This window comes from Podarcis cretensis, assembly GCF_951804945.1.
Source record: "Podarcis cretensis genome assembly, chromosome: 14".
Classification (NCBI taxonomy): domain Eukaryota; kingdom Metazoa; phylum Chordata; class Lepidosauria; order Squamata; family Lacertidae; genus Podarcis; species Podarcis cretensis.
Window position 1 is genome coordinate 5,251,819 of NC_137183.1, and position 18,744 is coordinate 5,270,562.

At 42.5% G+C, this 18,744-nt stretch overlaps 1 protein-coding gene across 1 annotated transcript in view; it reads left to right on the plus strand.

The window, feature by feature from the left end:
• Positions 1 to 3,066: 3,066 nt before the first annotated feature.
• The window catches only part of RAB8B (RAB8B, member RAS oncogene family), a 39,252-nt gene continuing 23,574 nt past the window's right edge, over positions 3,067 to 18,744 (plus strand). Inside the window, exon 1 of the mRNA XM_079953509.1 lies at positions 3,067 to 3,254. Coding sequence (XP_079809635.1) covers positions 3,131 to 3,254 — 124 coding nt within the window. The 5' untranslated portion in view covers positions 3,067 to 3,130. The remainder of the gene's footprint in view (positions 3,255 to 18,744) is intronic.

Below are 18,744 nucleotides of genomic sequence, written 5' to 3' on the forward strand. Positions count from 1 at the left end.
CTCTGCTCTCACAGACCCTCCAAGTGCCCCTATTTTCCAGGGGCAGTTCCAGATTTACAGAAGCCATCTCCATTTCTGATTTGATCCCAGAATGTCCCACTTTTCCTTGTGGTTGTTGTTTAGTCGTTTAGTTGTGTCCGACTCTTCATGACTCCATGGACCAGGCACGCCTGTCTTCCATTGTCTCCCACAGTTTGGTCAAACGCATGCTGGTAGCTTCGAGAACACTGTCCAGCCATCTCGTCCTCTGTCGTCCCCTTCTTCTTGTGCCCTCCATCTTTCCCAACATCAGGCTCTTTTCCAGGGAGTCTTCTCTTCTCATGAGGTGGCCAAAGTATTGGAGCCTCAGCTTCACGATCTGTCCTTCCAGTGAGCACTCAGGGCTGATTTTCCTAAGAATGGATAGGTTTGCTCTTCTTGCAGTCCATGGGACTCTCAAGAGTCTCCTCCAGCACCATAATTCAAAAGCACCAATTCTTCGGCGATCAGCCTTCTTTATGGTCCAGCTCTCACTTCCATACATCACTACTGGGAAAACCATAGCTTTACATACTATACAGACCTTTGTTGGCAAGGTGATGTCTCTGTTTTTAAGATGCTGTCTAGGTTTGTCATTGCTTTTCTCCCAAGAAGCAGGGCTTTTCCTTAGGACGTCCCTATTTTCATTGGAGAAATTTTGGAGGGTATGGAGTTATGCAACCCCCGAGCGAAGGGGATAAATAGCTATAAGACATCTGAAGGAAGCCCTGTATAGGGAATTTTTGTAATGCTTTATTATGTTTTTATATACAGTGTGTTGGAAGCCACTCGGAGTGCCTGGGGCAACGCAGTCATGTGGGTGGTATAAATAATAAAGTTGTTGTTATGGAATAAAAGGTAAAGGTAAAAGACCCCTGACAGTTAAGTCCAGTTGTGAACAACTCTGGGGTTGCGACGCTCATCTCGTTTTACTGGCTGAGGGAGCCGACGTTTGTCTGCAGTTTTTCCAGGTCATGTGGCCAGCATGACTAAGTCACTTCTGGCGAAACCAGAGCAGCGCATGGAAACACCGTTTACCTTCCCGCCGGAGCAGTATTTATCTACCTATTTATCTACTTGCTCTTTAACGTGCTTTTGAACTGCTAGGTTGGCAGGAGCAACGGGAGCTCAGCAATCAGGGAAATCTTGGAGCATATGTGTAGGTGCTGTGGTGCTGTAAAGCCAACCAAACTTTGAAAATGCTATGATTCTGTGGGAAGTGCACAGACATCGTCCCCACAAAGCTTTGGCGCTGACATTCTTGGAACATTGCATTCCTTGAAAAATCAACAATGCCACTGAAGAAAGCATAAAAAGAGAACAGAGAGAAATCTGAAGGTGTGGGGCAAAAGTTTAGGTCTTTTATCAACAGAAGGGACATGGATGAGAAACCACCAGAAACTCATGGACTTTGTAGAGAGACATGTTTCAAAGTCATTTTCTGGTTTTATGGCTAATTGAAATTGATTATATCTTTTCTATATCTTTTGTAACTTCATTGCATAAAAACCACAGAAACTATGGTGTGAATCAGTTTATAAAAGTGTTGAAATAAGTGTTTGTTTATTGTTATTGTTATTGTTATTGTTATTGTTGTTGTTGTTGTTGTTGTTGTTGTTGTTATTATTATTATTATTATGCCCTGGCCTTCTGGCTGGGCACCCCAGCCACTCTAGGCAGCTTCCAACACATTTAAAACAAAATAAAACATCAAAAACCTCTGGATACAGGACTGCCTTCAGATCTTTTCTAAAAGTTGGGTTTTTATATTTTAATTGTGTACTGTCTCTTAGAAAATCTAAAAACAAATGAATTATAATGAATTATATTTGAATAACTTTTACTCAGATAAACCACTGAAATTAATGTCAGTGATTACTGTAAGTTATATTAGTGTCTGTGGGACTACTCTAAGTAAAAGTTAGTTGAATTCAACACTAAGTTTATTTGTATACCACAACATCAATACCGGATTTAGGGTGGTGTGGACCAGGGGTAGGCAACCTAAGGCCTGTGGGCCGGAGGCGGCCCAATCGCCTTCTCAGTCCAGCCCGTGGATGGTCCAGGAATCAGTGTGTTTTTACAGAAGTAGAATGTGTGCTTTTATTTAAAATGCATCTCTGGGTTATTTGTGGGACATAGGAATTCGTTCATTCCCCCCCCCCCAAAAAAAATATAGGCTGGCCCACCACATGGTCTGAGGGATGGCTGAAAAAGGTTGCTGACCCCTGGGTGGACAGTTCCCTTGCACAGGGTGTTGAGCTGAGGGGTCGAAAAGTTATAATAGTAATATGTAGTAATAATTTTTAAATCTGTATTTAAATGGGTCATTATATCAGGCTGAAGGTGAGGGAAAGGGTCTCCATCTGCACAACTCTTGGCAGAAAGTCAAGACCAACAACTCTTAGCTCCTTCAGTTCGGCAAATGTTTTCTAAGTGGCACTTCTAAGAATCATGTAAGTAAGAAACAGTGACTGAGTTTGTTTTTTTCTCTTCTTCCCTTCCAATCAATTTTTCTTCTACCATGTCTTTTTAATCCTAAGTGTGAAGACAGGGACTCCTTTTCTTTTTATACCACTCTGAGAGCCACTTTTGGGGCTTGCTTTTTAATTATTATGTTTTTAAAAAACATTTTAAATAAATGAATACATTTGCACTCGAAGTGTCACACAGGAAACAAATCTAACCACAACAGTGCAGTGACAATGCAGATCAAAATTACTTGAATTATATACTTTTATTGATAATGATATGTCTTTATTAATTATTATTCCCCCCTCCAAAATATAACTGGACAACAACTATTCAGCAATTAGCAGTTTGTTGACATTTCTGAGTCTGCACTATATTACTAAATAATATGTACATAATAGTATGGCTTCAGTCTGGGATTTCACCGGGGCCGACAGGGGCGAGCCTTCCTACCAGAAAAACTGGGAAAGTCCCACAGAAAAAACTACGACTCCCAGAGGCCATTGCGCGGGCGGCGAAGGCTGGAGGGAGCGAGAAGGCGGGGCTTCCGTCGTGGCCTCGCTGCCCCGCCCCTTCCTGTTCCCCTCCCTCCTGCTAGTTCCCCCTCCCCTCCGGCTCCCGGCCGCCAGTCGGAGCGAAGATGGCGAAGACCTACGACTATCTCTTCAAGCTGCTCCTCATCGGCGACTCCGGCGTGGGCAAGACCTGCCTGCTCTTCCGCTTCAGCGAGGACGCCTTCAACACCACCTTCATCTCCACCATCGGTGAGGCGGCCTCGGCCTCCCCCTGAGGGGCGCTTCCTCAGGCCGGCGCCTCGGGCGGGGGGCGGCTTCCTCGCCTCACGGAGCGCAGGCCTCTTCAGGGCGGCCGGCGGGGTCTTGCGGGGCGGCGGGGGCCACGGGCGTCGCCGCCAGCGAGCGAGCCAGTCGGTTTCCGTTTCCATTTCCCTTCCTCTCTCGCGCCCCGCCTTCTCCCTCAGACCGTTTTTTGAGGGGGGGATTGTGGGGGTTTATTCGCGCGACGTCCTTCCCGCCCCCGCCCCCCCCATTCCGCCTCCTTCCCGGTCCCCGGTCTCTTGCGGTTGGGCTTCGGCGGGGCCGCGGAGGCGTTTACCCGGCGCGGGGGGCGTGAGAGGAGCGGGCCCTGCGCGAGTCTCCGGCCCGAGACGCGGGCGGCTTCTCTTCCTCTCCGCTCTTCCGCCGCCCCCCCCCCCTTCGCCGCTTTGTTATGGGGATTTGTGCCGGAGGGCGGAGAGCGCCTTTTAGGCGGGGATGCTCTCGCCGCCGGAGCGCTGGGACGGGACCCTGGTCTCAGATGGCCGCCCCGGAGCTGGAGATCTGTAGGTCCCCTTCCCTCCCACGGACGCCCACCTCCCTGCCCCGGAGAGAAACAGGTTCGTTAGCCCGTTAGGCTAACCCGCTTTCGGCTGCCTTGGAAAGCGCTGTTTCCGACGACCCCGCCACCCTTTTGACACTCTTGGAGTGCATCTCTTAACCCCTTTGACACGCCTAGAAATGTCGCCATCATCAAATGTCATCTTGGCCCCTGTTGGGCGGGGCGGAGGGTTGGAATAGGCACTTGTTTGGGGACATAGGGAGGGATTTGTCACACTGTTAAGACGCAAGGTTGGAAGGATCCTCCTGCAAGCTGTTCTGTGAGTGCTCCTGACCTAGAGCAGATTTTGGGGAGGAGAGGGGAGGTGGATATGTGCTGCTGCACTAGTGGGAACCCTTGCACCGACTTCCACTAGCATTCTTTATAAAGTGCATAAAACTGCTCAGTCCTGCACAGAAATTATGTCATTTGAAATGACATAAGATATGCCTCCCCGTCTACGGTTGTGGCATGATGTGAAGGAAAGGGAAGGAGAATCTGACCTAGGTGAACAGCAGTCAAAATTGGCCACAGGAACTTGTCTAGCTGTGCAGGAGCTCTGATACCGTGGACGACTGGAATCATTTTTACTCTGATAGCCAAAATGGGGAAGATAGTGATGGATTTGAACTTTACCACTAGTTGATACTTTTGTTACGCATGAGTGAGTGGTTGCTAGTCACTCTGTTCAACTACAGGTTACATACGCTTCAGGTTACAGACTCTGTTAACCCATAAATACTACCTCGGGTTAAGAACTTTGCTTCAGGATGAGAACAGAAATCGTGCTCCTACGGTGCAGCAGCAGCAGGAGGCCCCATTAGCTAAAGTGGTGCTTCAGGTTAAGAATAGTTTCAGGTTAAGAACGGACCTCCAGAACTAATTAAGTACGTAACCAGAGGTACCACTCTATCCTTTATGTGCTATCTCACAGGATGCCCATATTGCTAGGTGTTTTGTATGCTCAAGTGCAGCTTCACAAGTTAATTTGTTCTGTCTGCTCCCTCCTCCTACAACACTTGAAACACTTGTGCATTGATGCAGGTAGCAAGCATGGTGCTCTCCAGATCTTGTAGGCAATGCTAGTTGGGGCTGATGGGAGTTGAAGTCCAACAATATCTGGAGGACATCACATTGGCTACGTCTCATAGAAACTTGTAACATCTAGGTGGCTCTTCTGAGTCTGATTTAGAATACATTATATGGCCAAGTTTTGAGTCTTGTTTCCTTTTTTTAAAAAAACAAACAAACTGTAGCTCACTGGCTAAACAGTTTGTTCAACTACCTGCTTAATACTATGCTGTCAGGCTGTAACCAAAAAAGGGAGTTGACTGAGGCCTTGACAGACCCTCTTGAATGGCTACTATGACAGATTGGCAGGTTAAACATTTTGCAGGCCTTCCTTATTCTCATAGTTCAGAGTGGGTAACATGAAACTTCCTGTCTCCCACATAAGGTGTGAGGAATCAAAGAGAAAAAAATATATTTTTAAAGCCTGTCTAACACCAGGGGCAGGCATAGTTCCTGTCTGGCCTGACCATAAGCATAGGGCTAGGTACTAAGAACAAAAGAGAAGTAGAGTTCTGCTAGATCAAAGCAAAGGTTCATATTGTCCGTCATCTACTTCCCAAGGGAAACTCACAAGCAGGACGTGAAGACAACATAGTATTATGAGAGAGGGAGAGAAAAAGCAAAACTCTTCACACAATGTATAATTTGATATACCTCTATGATTTCTCTTACTTGCCTTTTTTATTTTTATAAACAACAAAGTTCCAAATGTTGTAACCTGTCCTTATGGGGAAATAGTCCCAGCCCCCTAATCATTTTGTTTGCCCTTTTCCAGCTCTACAATGTATTTTTTTTTATTTACAGTCATACCTCGTGTTACGTTAGGTTCATGTTGCATCTTTTCGGCTTGTGAACACGGCAAACCTGGAAGTGTATACTTCCGGGTTTCACCGCACACGCAGAAGTGTTCTGCGCACTTTGTGCATGAGCAGAACTCTATTGCACTCCATGCTTGCGCAGAAGCGCCTCTCTAGTGGACTTTTCAGGGTGCAAACGGCACCCCAGAATGGATCGTGTCCGCAACTAGAGGTACCACTGTACTGCAACCAGGACTGTATACAATATTCCAAGTAGGGGTGCATCATAATATTTGCATAAAGACTTTACAATATTGACAGTATTACCGTATATTCAATTTCTTTTGTAGTGATTCCTAGCATGGAATTTGCCCTTTTGCAGCTGCTGCACATGACAGTGTAATGCAAACAAGCAACTGTGCAGGTTCCTGAAGCAAAGACTGTGGTCCCAGTATTTCTCCTCCTCCTGCCCCTCTACCTAGGACTAAGCCATGGTTCATCTTAACATTACATCTGAATCTGGGCTTGTGGATTGTCTCACCCAGAGAAACCGCAAGTGGTAAGCTGAGAACAAATCTTCATTACGCTTGTGGTTTGTCTGGATTGGGACAAACCATGATTCAGGGTTTGTATATAACACTAAGCCAAACCATGGAATAGCCTTTGGTATCATGATGGCAGCAGGAGCATGCGAGGAGTGCAATGACCACAGTCTTATGCTCATTCACATTAAGTCACAGTTTAGCTTACTGCTGCATGCATGTAAAATTCAGATTTTTATTCCCGCCCCCCAGTATACATCACTTTTGACTAATTTACCTTGAGTTACAGTTGGCATTTTATTTCCTGTTTTCCCAAAATTGGAGAGTTCCTTTTGGAGCCCTTTACACAATGATACTGTAGGTCATTTATGAATTTTAAAATAGTATTGGTCCTGCCAAATATCCTTTGGTGACTCTACACCTTGCATCCCTCCATTGTGAGAGTTGCACATTTATTATTACTCTTTGGTTCCTGTTATTAAAAGTTATTGATCCATATGCGGATCGCTTCCATTCACATGCTTCTTCTCACTCTGAAATGTTAATGAGACAGGACTTACCTTTGCTGAAGCCATATTGATGAAAGACTTGTTCTTATGCTTCGTAAATTTTATATTTAACAATTTACCTAGAACTGATGTTAAGCTAATCAGCTTGGATCCTTTTTTAAAAAAACTGATTTTACATTGGTCACTTTCCAGAATGGGTCTACCCAAGTGAATAATTTTTTTCTTACTTGGAGTGACGTCCTCCTTCTGAGATGTACCGTGTTTTTTGCTCTATAAGACGCACCAGACCACAAGATGCACCTAGTTTTTGGAGGAGGAAAACAAGAAAAAATATATTCTGAATCTCAGAAGCCAGAACAGCAAGAGGGATCGCTGCGCAGTGAAAGCAGCGATCCCTCTTGCTGTTCTGGCTTCTGTGATAGCTGCGCAGCCTGCATTCGCTCCATAAGACGCACACACATTTCCCCTTACTTTTTAGGAAGGGAAAAGTGAGTCTTATAGAGCAAAAAATACGGTATATTCTCCATGATGGCAGAGCAGTTATTGCCCTGGGAGTGGAACACATTCTCAAAGGCCTTGTCACAAATTTGAATCTCTTTCAAGTTCTCCAGGGCATCCCCATGGCCGCAAATTAGACTGTTTGAGGCACAGGACATATTGGTGCTTGTAATCTATTGTTTGAAAAGTAAGAATAGAGTAACACTTTTTCATTAAGGTATTATTACAGTGGTACCTCGGGTTACAGAGGCTTCAGGTTACAGACTCCGCTAACCCAAAAATAATACCTCGGGTTAAGAACTTTGATTCAGGATGAGAACAGAAATCGTGCTCTGGCGGCAGCAGGAGGCCCCATTCGTTAAAGTGGTGCATCAGGTTAAGAACAGTTTCAGGTTAAGAATGGACCTCCGGAACGAATTAAGTTCTTAACCCGAGGTACCACTGTATTTCTTTTGTTGGTTATACAATATTAAAAATGCTGGTTTGTACCCTGCTTTAAAGCAGATACATCAGAGCATTTAAACAAAAAAAACTGCTGTAATGCCAGAGCATTTTCATGACCAGAGGTAATAGATTACCATAAGTGATAAGGGAGTAGGAACAGTCTTAATGAATCTCTGAACAACCTGTAGGACTTGGTTGTAACTTGCACTATTTTCATTTCACTGTTTGAGTAGCTGCTAAGAAGTCAACAGGGCGGCCTTCAGATGTCTCATTCAGTGCAAGGGCATTTTACAGGTGTTTTTTGAAATACCTTTTAAAAGCAACATTACAAACAGTTATGCCAAACAATAGACAATTAAATCACAAACAGGCAAGACATCAAGACCACATTATTGGGACCAGGAATGCCCAATGTTGTGCTCTCTAGATGTTGCTGGTCCTGGACTGCAATTCTCAACAGCCCCAGCCAGCATGGCTGTAGTTCCAGTAATATCTGGTGGCTCAATATTGGCTACTCTGAGACAGCCCAGCCATGGTCGTTTATAGGAAGCTGCCTTATACCAAGCAGACCATTGAGCTCATGTAGCAGCTTTCCAGATTTTCAGATGAGAGACCGTTTCAGCTCTACCTGGAGATGCCAGGAATTGAATTTCATATCTTTTGTATACAGAGTATGTGCTCTACCTCTAAGCTATGGCACTTTTGGAGTTTGCTCCCACAATATGTCACAATGGCGATCAACTTGGATGGCTTTAAGATAGGATTACCGTATACAGATTCATGGATAATGCTACCAATGACTACTAGCTACTGTTGAAGGAAGTATATCTCTGAATCCCAGTTGCTGGCAATCACAAGGAAAGGAGTGCTTTAGTGCTCAGTTTCTGCTTGCGGGCTTCTCATAATGGGCATCTGGATGACCATGGTGAGAACAGCGTGTTGAATAGATGGGCCACTGGCCTGTTCTAACTGCTGTGTTCTCCAGATGAAAGGTTTTTACTTTCAGTGGGCCCATTCCTAGGGTTGAAATTCCCAAAAGATTCTGCTACCACAGAAGAGACATGACATTCACTCAACAAGCCTTCCTTAGCTGAGCTCCCTGTGGGGAAACAGTTGATTCAAGGAAGGGTGTTCTTTTGTTTCTCAGGGAACTGTCATAGTAACTGTTTGCTAACTAAAGTTTTTGAATGCTGAGTGTACTAGAATGGTAAGGAAATGGAAGAAACCACAAGAAAAAGTGCTCAAGCTGGGTGTCTTATTAAGCACTAACTAGCTGCAAGAAGCAAAGCATAAGCAGGAGTCTTCTTGTGTTCTGAGGCTCTGTGGTTTTCTGTCCCTGCTGGTTTGTTTTGTCAGGATAGGAAGATACATTGGCATTTGAAGCTCCAACACTTTGAGATTGTTCTTGTATGCTGATTGTTCTTGAGTTTTAATTACCATGCTTAAGTAAATTGAGTTCCTGCATGGTGAAACCTTTATTATGTACTGTTCTGTCTTTCTGTTCATGTCACATGTGCTTGTATTTTCATGTCTATCGATTTGATTAGTAGCACCTCCAATTGCTGAAATGTGCATTTGATTTTAAATAGTTTATTTAGCTGGTTTTCTCAGATAAGATAGAATTCTCGCATGCATAGACAGGAAAGAAACTACAAGGCATTTTTAGTGCTGTATATGAAAATTCCTCTGAGGAATTCAAGAATAGTTGAGACATTTATTAATTGAAGGTCAGTGGTTCCCTGGATAAATTTGCCATCATTTCTAGATTTGTAAGTTTTCTATGCACTAAAGGCAGCACTGTCAATGTGGCATGAGGCTGCCTTTAGAAATGTTCCAGATGCCTGGGCAGCTAAGAAGGACTTCACTTAAGATTTTGTTGTTCTTTTTCTTAATTTATCTGAATGCCAGACTGTGCCCAAACTCTACTGCAGTGTTTCCCAACCTTGGGCCTCCAGCTGTTTTTGAACTACAATTCCCATCATCCCTGACCACTGGTCTTGCTAGCTAGGGATGATGGGAGTTGTAGGCCAAAAACATCTGGAGGCCCAAGGTTGGGAAACACTGCTCTACTGGTATGCTGTTTAGAAAATTTTGTTCGGAGCCTAAAAGACAGTGTACACGTGCGAGTAAGTCACCTGACTGCTCAATACTTGATGAATGACAACTGAACGTATGAATTGACTCCTACATATTATACTTATTTGGTGGAAACCATTGATCAACTTTCAAGAGATTTTATGCAATTATATAGTGACTTAAGCAAGCTGCCTCTGTACATGATCTGTCAAGTTTCACTTCCTCTTTAGAGGAGAACTGCGTAATGGCAATAATTTCCACTCAAGGAAGCTGTAAAATCCTGACTGCAGAGTACTTGACTCAGTTATGTTTCCGATAAACATAGCCATTTGCAGAGATACAAAAGAAGATTATTGCTACAGATTAATAAAGTGTAAGGGAAATAGGCAAGGTTGTAAGAGCATGAGACGCTAGCTTTGAGCTTCAAAATTCAAGGGCGTCCTCTTGGTAGTTCCTCTGCACCCAGAGGCTCAGGGTGGTGGCAGTCCAGGAGAGGGCATTCTTTGTGGCATCCTTTAAGCTTTAAAATTTCCTCCCCACAAAGGTGTGTATTTCACCTTCATTATACTTCTTATAGAAGTATATTTTTATTTTTGTAAGTGCTTTCAAACTGTTTTCAATGTGGTGTCTGAATGTTGTAACCTGCCCTGGGACCTTAGGGTGAAGAAACAAATAATATTGTTGCTGCATGATATATAGAACATAAGAGGATACCTTCTGAATCAGAGCACATGCCCAAATAGCCCATCGTTCTATTTTCAAAATGGTCTTTGAGAAGTGCATAAGCAGAGCATGGGTCCAATAGCTTGTGATCCTCCGCAGCCACCACTGTTCAGAGACATACTTTCCATCTGTTAATATATCAGGGGACAGAGACACACATGTTTGGCTGTGGTATCATAGTTCTGATCTCTGTTAGGCTTGAATTAATCTATTGCTATGTGATGTTTGTCAGATTAAATGTGTTGGGTTTTATAATACCCAGTGAGAGAGTTGTTCTCTCCAGAGAGTTTGTTGGATTTCTTCTGCTGGCAATAGTAACATAGCAAATTTGTGTGTTAGCTTTCTTATGCACTGGGAGGAGTTCAAATTCAATGCAGAAACTTGCTGACTATGAAACAAACTTTGGAATATTTACATACTTATCCAAGATGATATCAGCATCTGGCAGTGTGTCCACAAAGGCTGTTTGTATGTCAAATGACTGGAACAGATTAATATTTTTTTTACAGAGGTTTTTTTGCCTCGGGGTTTCATTCTGTCTGTCCCTAGTCTGTTTGATTAAGATAAACCTTGCATTGGAGCATCAGCTTCTAATAAACAACAACAAAAAACCCTCGTATTTTGAAAGACAATATAAAATGAAGGAGAGCTGTAGTAATAGAGAGACTTTGCTTTAGAAATTCCAGTTTAGTATGATAGTGTCATACTTAATTTAAACTTATAACAACTCTTTGGTAGTGTATTGTATCATCATATCTAATAAGTCAAGCTTTTCCCTCTCAGAATTGTATGGAAAAAATCTGTCAACTGCTGATTCTGAACTTTCAGTTTGAGTTTGAAGGACTTCATAAATTAGAAAACTCATGAATTAAAACAAGCTTCTCAACTATTTTTCATGATTGTTGCTGTGGTTGTGTATTCAAATATGCATCCGTTTTTCTCTGTGTGCAGAAGATGGAGGCATTTGAGATGCTTGGTGGCTTTATGACCATGTCACAGAGACAAGATATTTGGCAGACTCCCAGACTGCGCTCTTGAATCAAATTCCTGAAGATGTTGTGCAACATTTAGGAATACATTTCCATCATAGCCCTTAGAATGTTGCTTGCTTAGTAATTGAATCAAAGCCTATAGAAATCCTCATTAGTATCATTTGAATGTTTGCTCAGTAATACTATTTTAATACTTTGTCTTTAAAATTAATTATTTCTGAGAGAAAATGTTTTGAGTTTTGAGTTTTTATCCATTTCACACCAAGCTTCCAAACATTCTGTGCCAGGCCTGGGATGATGGAAGTGGGAGGAGGGGCAGGCTAGGCCACTTGGTTTGCGATGGCCTATCTTGGCTTTCTGTTGTAGAGTATTGTATTCACCTTAAAGAGCTTACCATTCCACAGCCATGTTAAAATGCTAGTTTAAAACGGCTTCCATGTTATGCTTATAGATGCAGTGCCTCTGTGCTATTGAAATGTGAACACTGCAACTCTTCCCTTTTATGTGTGTTGACAGGTCTTTTGGTGAAATGGCTTGGGTTGAATGGGAGAAGCATCCGCACCTTTTGTCTTTCCACATGACAGATGTCTGAAGGCATCATCCCAATTCACAATTGGCAGATGGAGCTTTCTTATATGCTGCTGTCTCATTTGACTGACATGGAGACAAATGTCTTGCTTAAATATCAATTAACCCTTAATGACTTTAGGAATGAGTGCAACTTCTGACTGAATAGCATATGCTCTGAGGAACTTACTGTGAGCCAGATGAAAAACAGCTACCATACCTTGATGCCTTTGTGTTCTTCAAAATAAGTATTTTGCACACATTGTTATTTGATGGCTGGATGTGGATTGAATGTGTGTTTCTGAAGCTCCTTGCTGAGTTTTCAAAGCAAAGCACCCTACCCTAACTTTAGATCAACCTCTGATTGCAGGCAGACTTCTGTTTCTTGGGGACTAGCAGATAGCATTCTCCAGTTCACCATTATCTATGGAATTCTGTAGTTAAATAACTTTCCTAACATCAAGACTCCTTAGCATATGCAGTGTTTGCAACAAAATGTATATTAAGTCTTGAAACACAGACTCTTACACAGGACTATCCAACCTCCCAGTTACTTGCTTCTCACCAATTTCTTTCAACTGTTAAAAAGGGACATAAGTTAGGAACTGTACCTGGGAATGATTTTGCTTTGCATTACTCTGTGTGTGGCTTCTGTGCGGACAAGGAATTCTATGCCTCTAGCTGAAGGTAGCCTCTGAATATAAGGTTTGCCTCCAGTGATTTACCATTGTATAACTGCAATATACACTTGTCTACAGTGGTACCTCGCAAGACGAATGCCTCAAAAGACGAAAAACTCACAAAACGAAAGAGTTTTTCGTTTTTTGAGTTGCTTCGCAAGACGCATTTCCCTATGGGCTTGCTTCACAAGACGAAAACGTCTTGTGAGTTTGTTTCCTTTTTCTTAAAACCGTGCATTCACTTCGAGGAGCAACTCATAGCACGCGGTGTGGTAGCCTTTTTTGAGGTTTTTGAAGACTTTGGTGATTTTTGAAGCTTTTCCAAAGTCCGTGCTTCGCAAGACGAAAAAACTCGCGGAACGTTTTAATTTCGTCTTGCGAGGCACCGCTGTATATTGAACTGAACTTTAATGTCAGGCATCCTGAGAGATGCTAGCAGGTTTGCAGTTTGATAAACTGTGAACATAATTTCCAACCTAAAGGGTATCTTTTTAAGCCATGTTTTGCTATTTGTTTGGGGCACATTAATGTTAACTGAGTTGACATTTGTTTGCATTCTCACTTGTGGTGTGATTTGGTTTTTAGGTGCACTTTAGAACATTCTAGTTGGGGAAGGAAAACAAGTGAGCTGGCTGCATTCTTCTCAAATCTGCTAAAGAACAGGGAGAAAGATTTTCTTCTCTGCTTCCCTTTCTCCTTTTGTCTGAATAGATTAACATTAAAGGTGGGGTGGTGCATAAGTATTGTTACAGCTGCTTGTTGGCTTGGATTTGCTGTGCTGTGGAGAACTTTAAAAAGAAAAGTACTTTATATTTGTGAGTGCCATGCAAGGAACAACATGCCACTGGGACAATTCTGAGGATGACATATTTTGAGAGGCAAAACATTAAGGTAGCAGTAATTTGTTTGCTTTCAGAACTAAAATTTAAAAACAGAGAAATTGGTATGGAGAGCAAAATGAACTATTGGAGAAAATCTGCCACTTAACTAGTAAGACAATCATTTTGTAAGTCTTTAACCAACAGGTGACTAGACGATTTCAGTAGCCTTCCTAAGGCAGGGAATACCCTGATTTGCTATTTAGGTTTTAGGTTTTCTTCTGTATCTACCTGGTAATATTCAAGTGACTTTATCCACTGTGGCGTAAAGGTAAAGGGACCCCTGACCATTAGGTCCAGTTGTAGCCGACTCTGGGGTTGTGGTGCTCATCTTGCTTCATTGGCCGAGGGAGCCGGCATACAGCTTCCGGGTCATGTGGCCAGCATGACTAAGCCGCTTCTGGCGAAGAGCATGGAAACGCCGTTTACCTTCCCGCCGGAGCGGTACCTATTTATCTACTTGCACTTTCACGTGCTTTCGAACGGCTAGGTGGGCAGGAGCAGGGACCGAGCAACGGGAGATAATAATAATAATAATAATAATAATTATAATAATAATAATAATTTTTTATTTATATCCTGCCCTCCCCAGCCGAAGCCGGGCTCAGGGCGGCTAACAACAATAAAACAGTACAACAATAAAGCAGAACTTTGCTTCAGGATGAGAACAGAAATTGCCCGGCGGTGGCAGGAGGGCCCATTAGCTAAAGTGGTAGCTCAGATTAAGAACAGTTTCAGGTTAAGAACAGACCTCCAGAACTAATTAAGTTCTTAATCCGAGGTACCACTGTAATTTGAATGCAGGGAACGACTGATTTATGCACGTCCAATTGACTTGCGCACTATGGTGACCCAGAGGTGGCTGGAAAAGGGGGTGGGGCAGAGACGGAATGGGCTTATGTTCACTCTGCCAACACATGGGGGTAATCTTCAAAATTAGCCAAGCACATCTTGCACCTATCAGCTACTTGCAACCAAGTGAAAGGTGCCTGGGTGCCAGGATGGGCGCCTGACATCTCCACCATCTGGAGGTGCATGCCTGGGGATCATTGGATCTTGACTTTTTTTTTTTTGCACACTAATATCAGATCCTGTAGAATTCTGTCAGTTATATTTTATCTGTACAATTGGACTGAATTTCAGGAACCAAAATGCTTTTTCTGTGCAGCCTGAGCAGGAGCAGTAAACATTATAGTTAATTGTTGTAGCTTTTCATTTGCCCCACCCAATTGCCCTGCTCACAGTTGTGAAGAATATTCTTATGATATCAATGGTGCATGTCACCATTAAGAAAAGGAGGTCGGAATAAGTCAATATATGTGTGGACTATCCCTGGATAAAGTGACATTTCTTTTTAAAGTTTTCAAAGTTCTTAACTTAGCTAAAGGCTGTCATCTGAATTAGCCAGGTGTTTAACAGATAAATCAATCACAGTCAGTCCTTCATTTGAAAAATAAGACTTTAGAGCTGTATTGCCCTAAAATGGCAACTAGACATTCCATTTTGGCAACTGCAACCTTGGTTTAAGGAGCCTTTTGGCACCTAGCTTATATATCTGACATGGGTGTGTGCGCAAATTGGTTGTTGCCTGTATAAGCACATTGACCCTACAGTTAATGAGCATTGAACTATTAACACTCCCCTTCTGCTCTGCTCTTCCTGCATGGTCTAGATGAGAGATAAAAAGTCTCTGGTTCTAACTTCACATCATGGTTAATAATCTTGGTTTCTTTGAATGAAACATAGTTTAACACTATCCACAGTTTCCAAATAAAGAATGCTCCTCTCAGTGCACAAACCCATGGCTTTCTCATGCAATACTAAATTTTGTGTGAATCAAACCAAACTCTAAACTGAATCAGTGCCCGCTACTAGATGCAGTGAATTTAAAGATGGTTTCCTATGTAAATTAAGAACCAATTTGATCATTGCCCATACATAAATATTTACAGCCTACTTACTCAACATAGGTATTTCATTTCTACCTCATATGTTGCTCTGGTCTGCGCAGTAACTATCTGCCCTTGCTTTGACCTATCAGTCATGGGAATTTCATTTTTGTTTGCTCCTTTCTTTTTGTGATGGCACGGCTGGGCCAAGGCAGAGGGAAAAGCAGACAGGAGCAATATTGGAAAGAGGGAAATGTGGAATTGTCTAGTGTGCAGGGTGTTTTTTCCACACCCAGTGATACCTTCTGGTTGTAAGATCCTATATACTGTAATAATATTTTAATGAAATTATTTATATAGATATGTTTTAAAATCTATTAAACAATGTTATGTTCTAAAATTAGTAAAAAATAAACTTGTCTTTAAAAATTATACAAAATATCTCCTTTACCCCTTCTATAACTAATGGCCTATTTAGTTGTAAATTAGCATTGCCTAGTGGTTGGATTTGCACAATTTAAAATTAAATGTGAAGTATATCAATAGGAAACTTGATTTAAATTTGCCTTTTTTTCTTGCCGATTTAAATTATGAAATGTGATTGTTTCAAATCCCCTTGACTGGATTTTGCTGCAAGCAACATGGATTTCAGAGTTGTTTTTGGAGCTCAGCTATTAAAAATGGAAGAATGGGATTGTCTGCAGTGTGCTGCTCTGTTGTTGATTTGAATGGGATTTTAGGGCTGCATGGAAGAGGACAGATGAGCCAGGCTCTCTGTTTAATCTGTGTACTGGAGAGGTGGTCTTCCTCCTGATAATATTTTAATCCTATCTGTTTAGTCACTGCCCATAGGTTTACTAAAGGGGGGGAGGAGCTACCTCTGCTGGATTTAAAGGAGGAGAGCCTCCAAGACCAGTGACAGCCAGCACATGTCCGTCTGAAAATGAGCACTTCTTTAAAGTGAAAATTCATTCTCTGCTGGAATGGAATTCTGTTCAATTCCCTGTTAGCCCTATGAACTTCATATGGTTGCATTCCATACTGCTTATGCAATGGACTTCTCACAGTGAAATCCTTATACATCTTAATGAGAAGTTATTTGCATGCCTGAATTTCCCTGAACAATGATCTAACTGTTGGAAGTTTGCTGTTTGACTTAGGATAGTGGCTTGTAACAATTGCATGATTGATAGCTTGAAGAGACTATTTCTGTAAGTAGTCAGGTTAGCAATTTATTTCTTAAAGGGACACTGATACTAACAATAACACTTGAATTGGTTTAATTTGGCCTTGCTATCATAGCAATTGGGACGCAGGTGGCGCTGTGGGTTAAAGCCTCAGCGCCTAGGACTTGCCGATCGAAAGGTCGGCGGTTCGAATCCCTGCGGCGGGGTGCGCTCCTGCTGCTCGGTCCCAGCGCCTGCCAACCTAGCAGTTCGAAAGCACCTCCGGGTGCAAGTAGATAAATAGGGACCGCTTACCAGCGGGAAGGTAAACGGCGTTTCCGTGTGCGGCTCTGGCTCGCCAGAGCAGCGATGTCATGCTGGCCACGTGACCCGGAAGTGTCTCCGGACAGCGCTGGCCCCTGGCCTCTTGAGTGAGATGTCAAGACTGGCCCGTATGGGCAGGGGTACCTTTACCTTTACCTTTATCATAGCAATTCCACTTATGGCCACACTTTTTTGTATATTAGCATAGCTAGTGATTGCTTCTGCCGCTGGTACATACACCTTTGGTACGAAATGCACACAATAAATGATATTTCATTGCTCCCCTGCCTATTTTGGTATGCCTTGAAATGGAAGTATGAATTGGATATATCCAGTCCTTTTCCTTATATCTCAAAACATTACAGAACAAAGCCTTGCCAATTTGAGTCACCTTGAATGTAGAAGGACCTTTTCAGGGTGGGGGGAGGCCCTCTTCTGACCCTGAACCTAAAGATCCATTGAAGCTTTGGCCATCTTGAGCTGTGAGGAAATGCTTCCTCCATTGCAGTAAAGGATTTAGCATTTTATTCATGTTAATGCCCCTGCCAGAACATGTGAGACGTGCTCTTGAGGTTTTGTTCTAATTTTGTCATTGGGACATTTTCGACAAAATGACATCTGTAAAGGGCTATATGAAACTCAAATTAGTTATTTTAGTGCTTTATTCTGGAGGGTCCTATCACAGGCGAAACCTACCTGCAGAATCTTGAAGCACCTGCCAGCATTGCTATACTTGCTTTGACCTGGTTAGTGAGTCCTAAAGTGCACAAGAATAGAAAATGTGCACAAACTCTTTCTCCTTATCCACAGCAAGCTTAATTATGGAGCCTATCATACTTCACCTTTAATCCTTTTTGAATTCAGACCTTTATAATGTCTACTCATGATGGTACAAGTTCAATTGTATGGATCTTCTGGAACTAGTAAATAAGCTAATTGAGGCTATGGACATTGATTGACACATTTGGAGCAGTTGGTGGTGGTGGCAGAGGTTCTGCATGGAGCTTGTGACCTCAGCGTCATCATGTGTATGCTGTTCTCCCTTCCACTCTCCAGGACCAGGTGCAGGATTGTGGGCATGCTCCTAATACCAGGTAACTTTTATGTTGGGTCTCCTGTTGCTGTGTATGAGCCCCAAGTTACTGTTGGAACTACTCTTAAAATTTATTCTGGTCTTTGTATTGAAAGCTGTTAAATAGGCTGGAAACAAATGTTAAAGTGATACTGTCCTTGAATAGTATAGGAATTTACACCATCCTCCTTCAAACTATCCAGCTTTTGTCTTTTGGAAGGGTTCTTGCCTATTAGTTGCATACAGTAAGATTTTTTTGTGTATCTATCAAAGAAAATAAACCTGTATTTAACCCAGTATCCTTGCCTATTATTTGGCAATATAATAGGGCCAGCAGGTCATGATGTGTATGCTGAATTTGCTTCCCTTGCTAAAAAAGGCCACAGTCATTGGATCACATGCTAGTTATCTTTTGGTGCTTCTATCCTGTCTGCTTTGGGTGAAATTGTTTGCATATCCATGAAAATGCCAATGGATATGTTTTGGGAGAAGAAAGCCAAAGGTTAAAGTTCAGGATAAGTTGCCTTTGTGACTTTGCACAGCATGACACTAGTATGTTGCAATTGTACTCCACCCTCACAAATATTATGAATGTGCCTCCCATAAGCATTGTCTTCCTCATATCTCTAGTTTTTTTGCACAAGTAAGGATG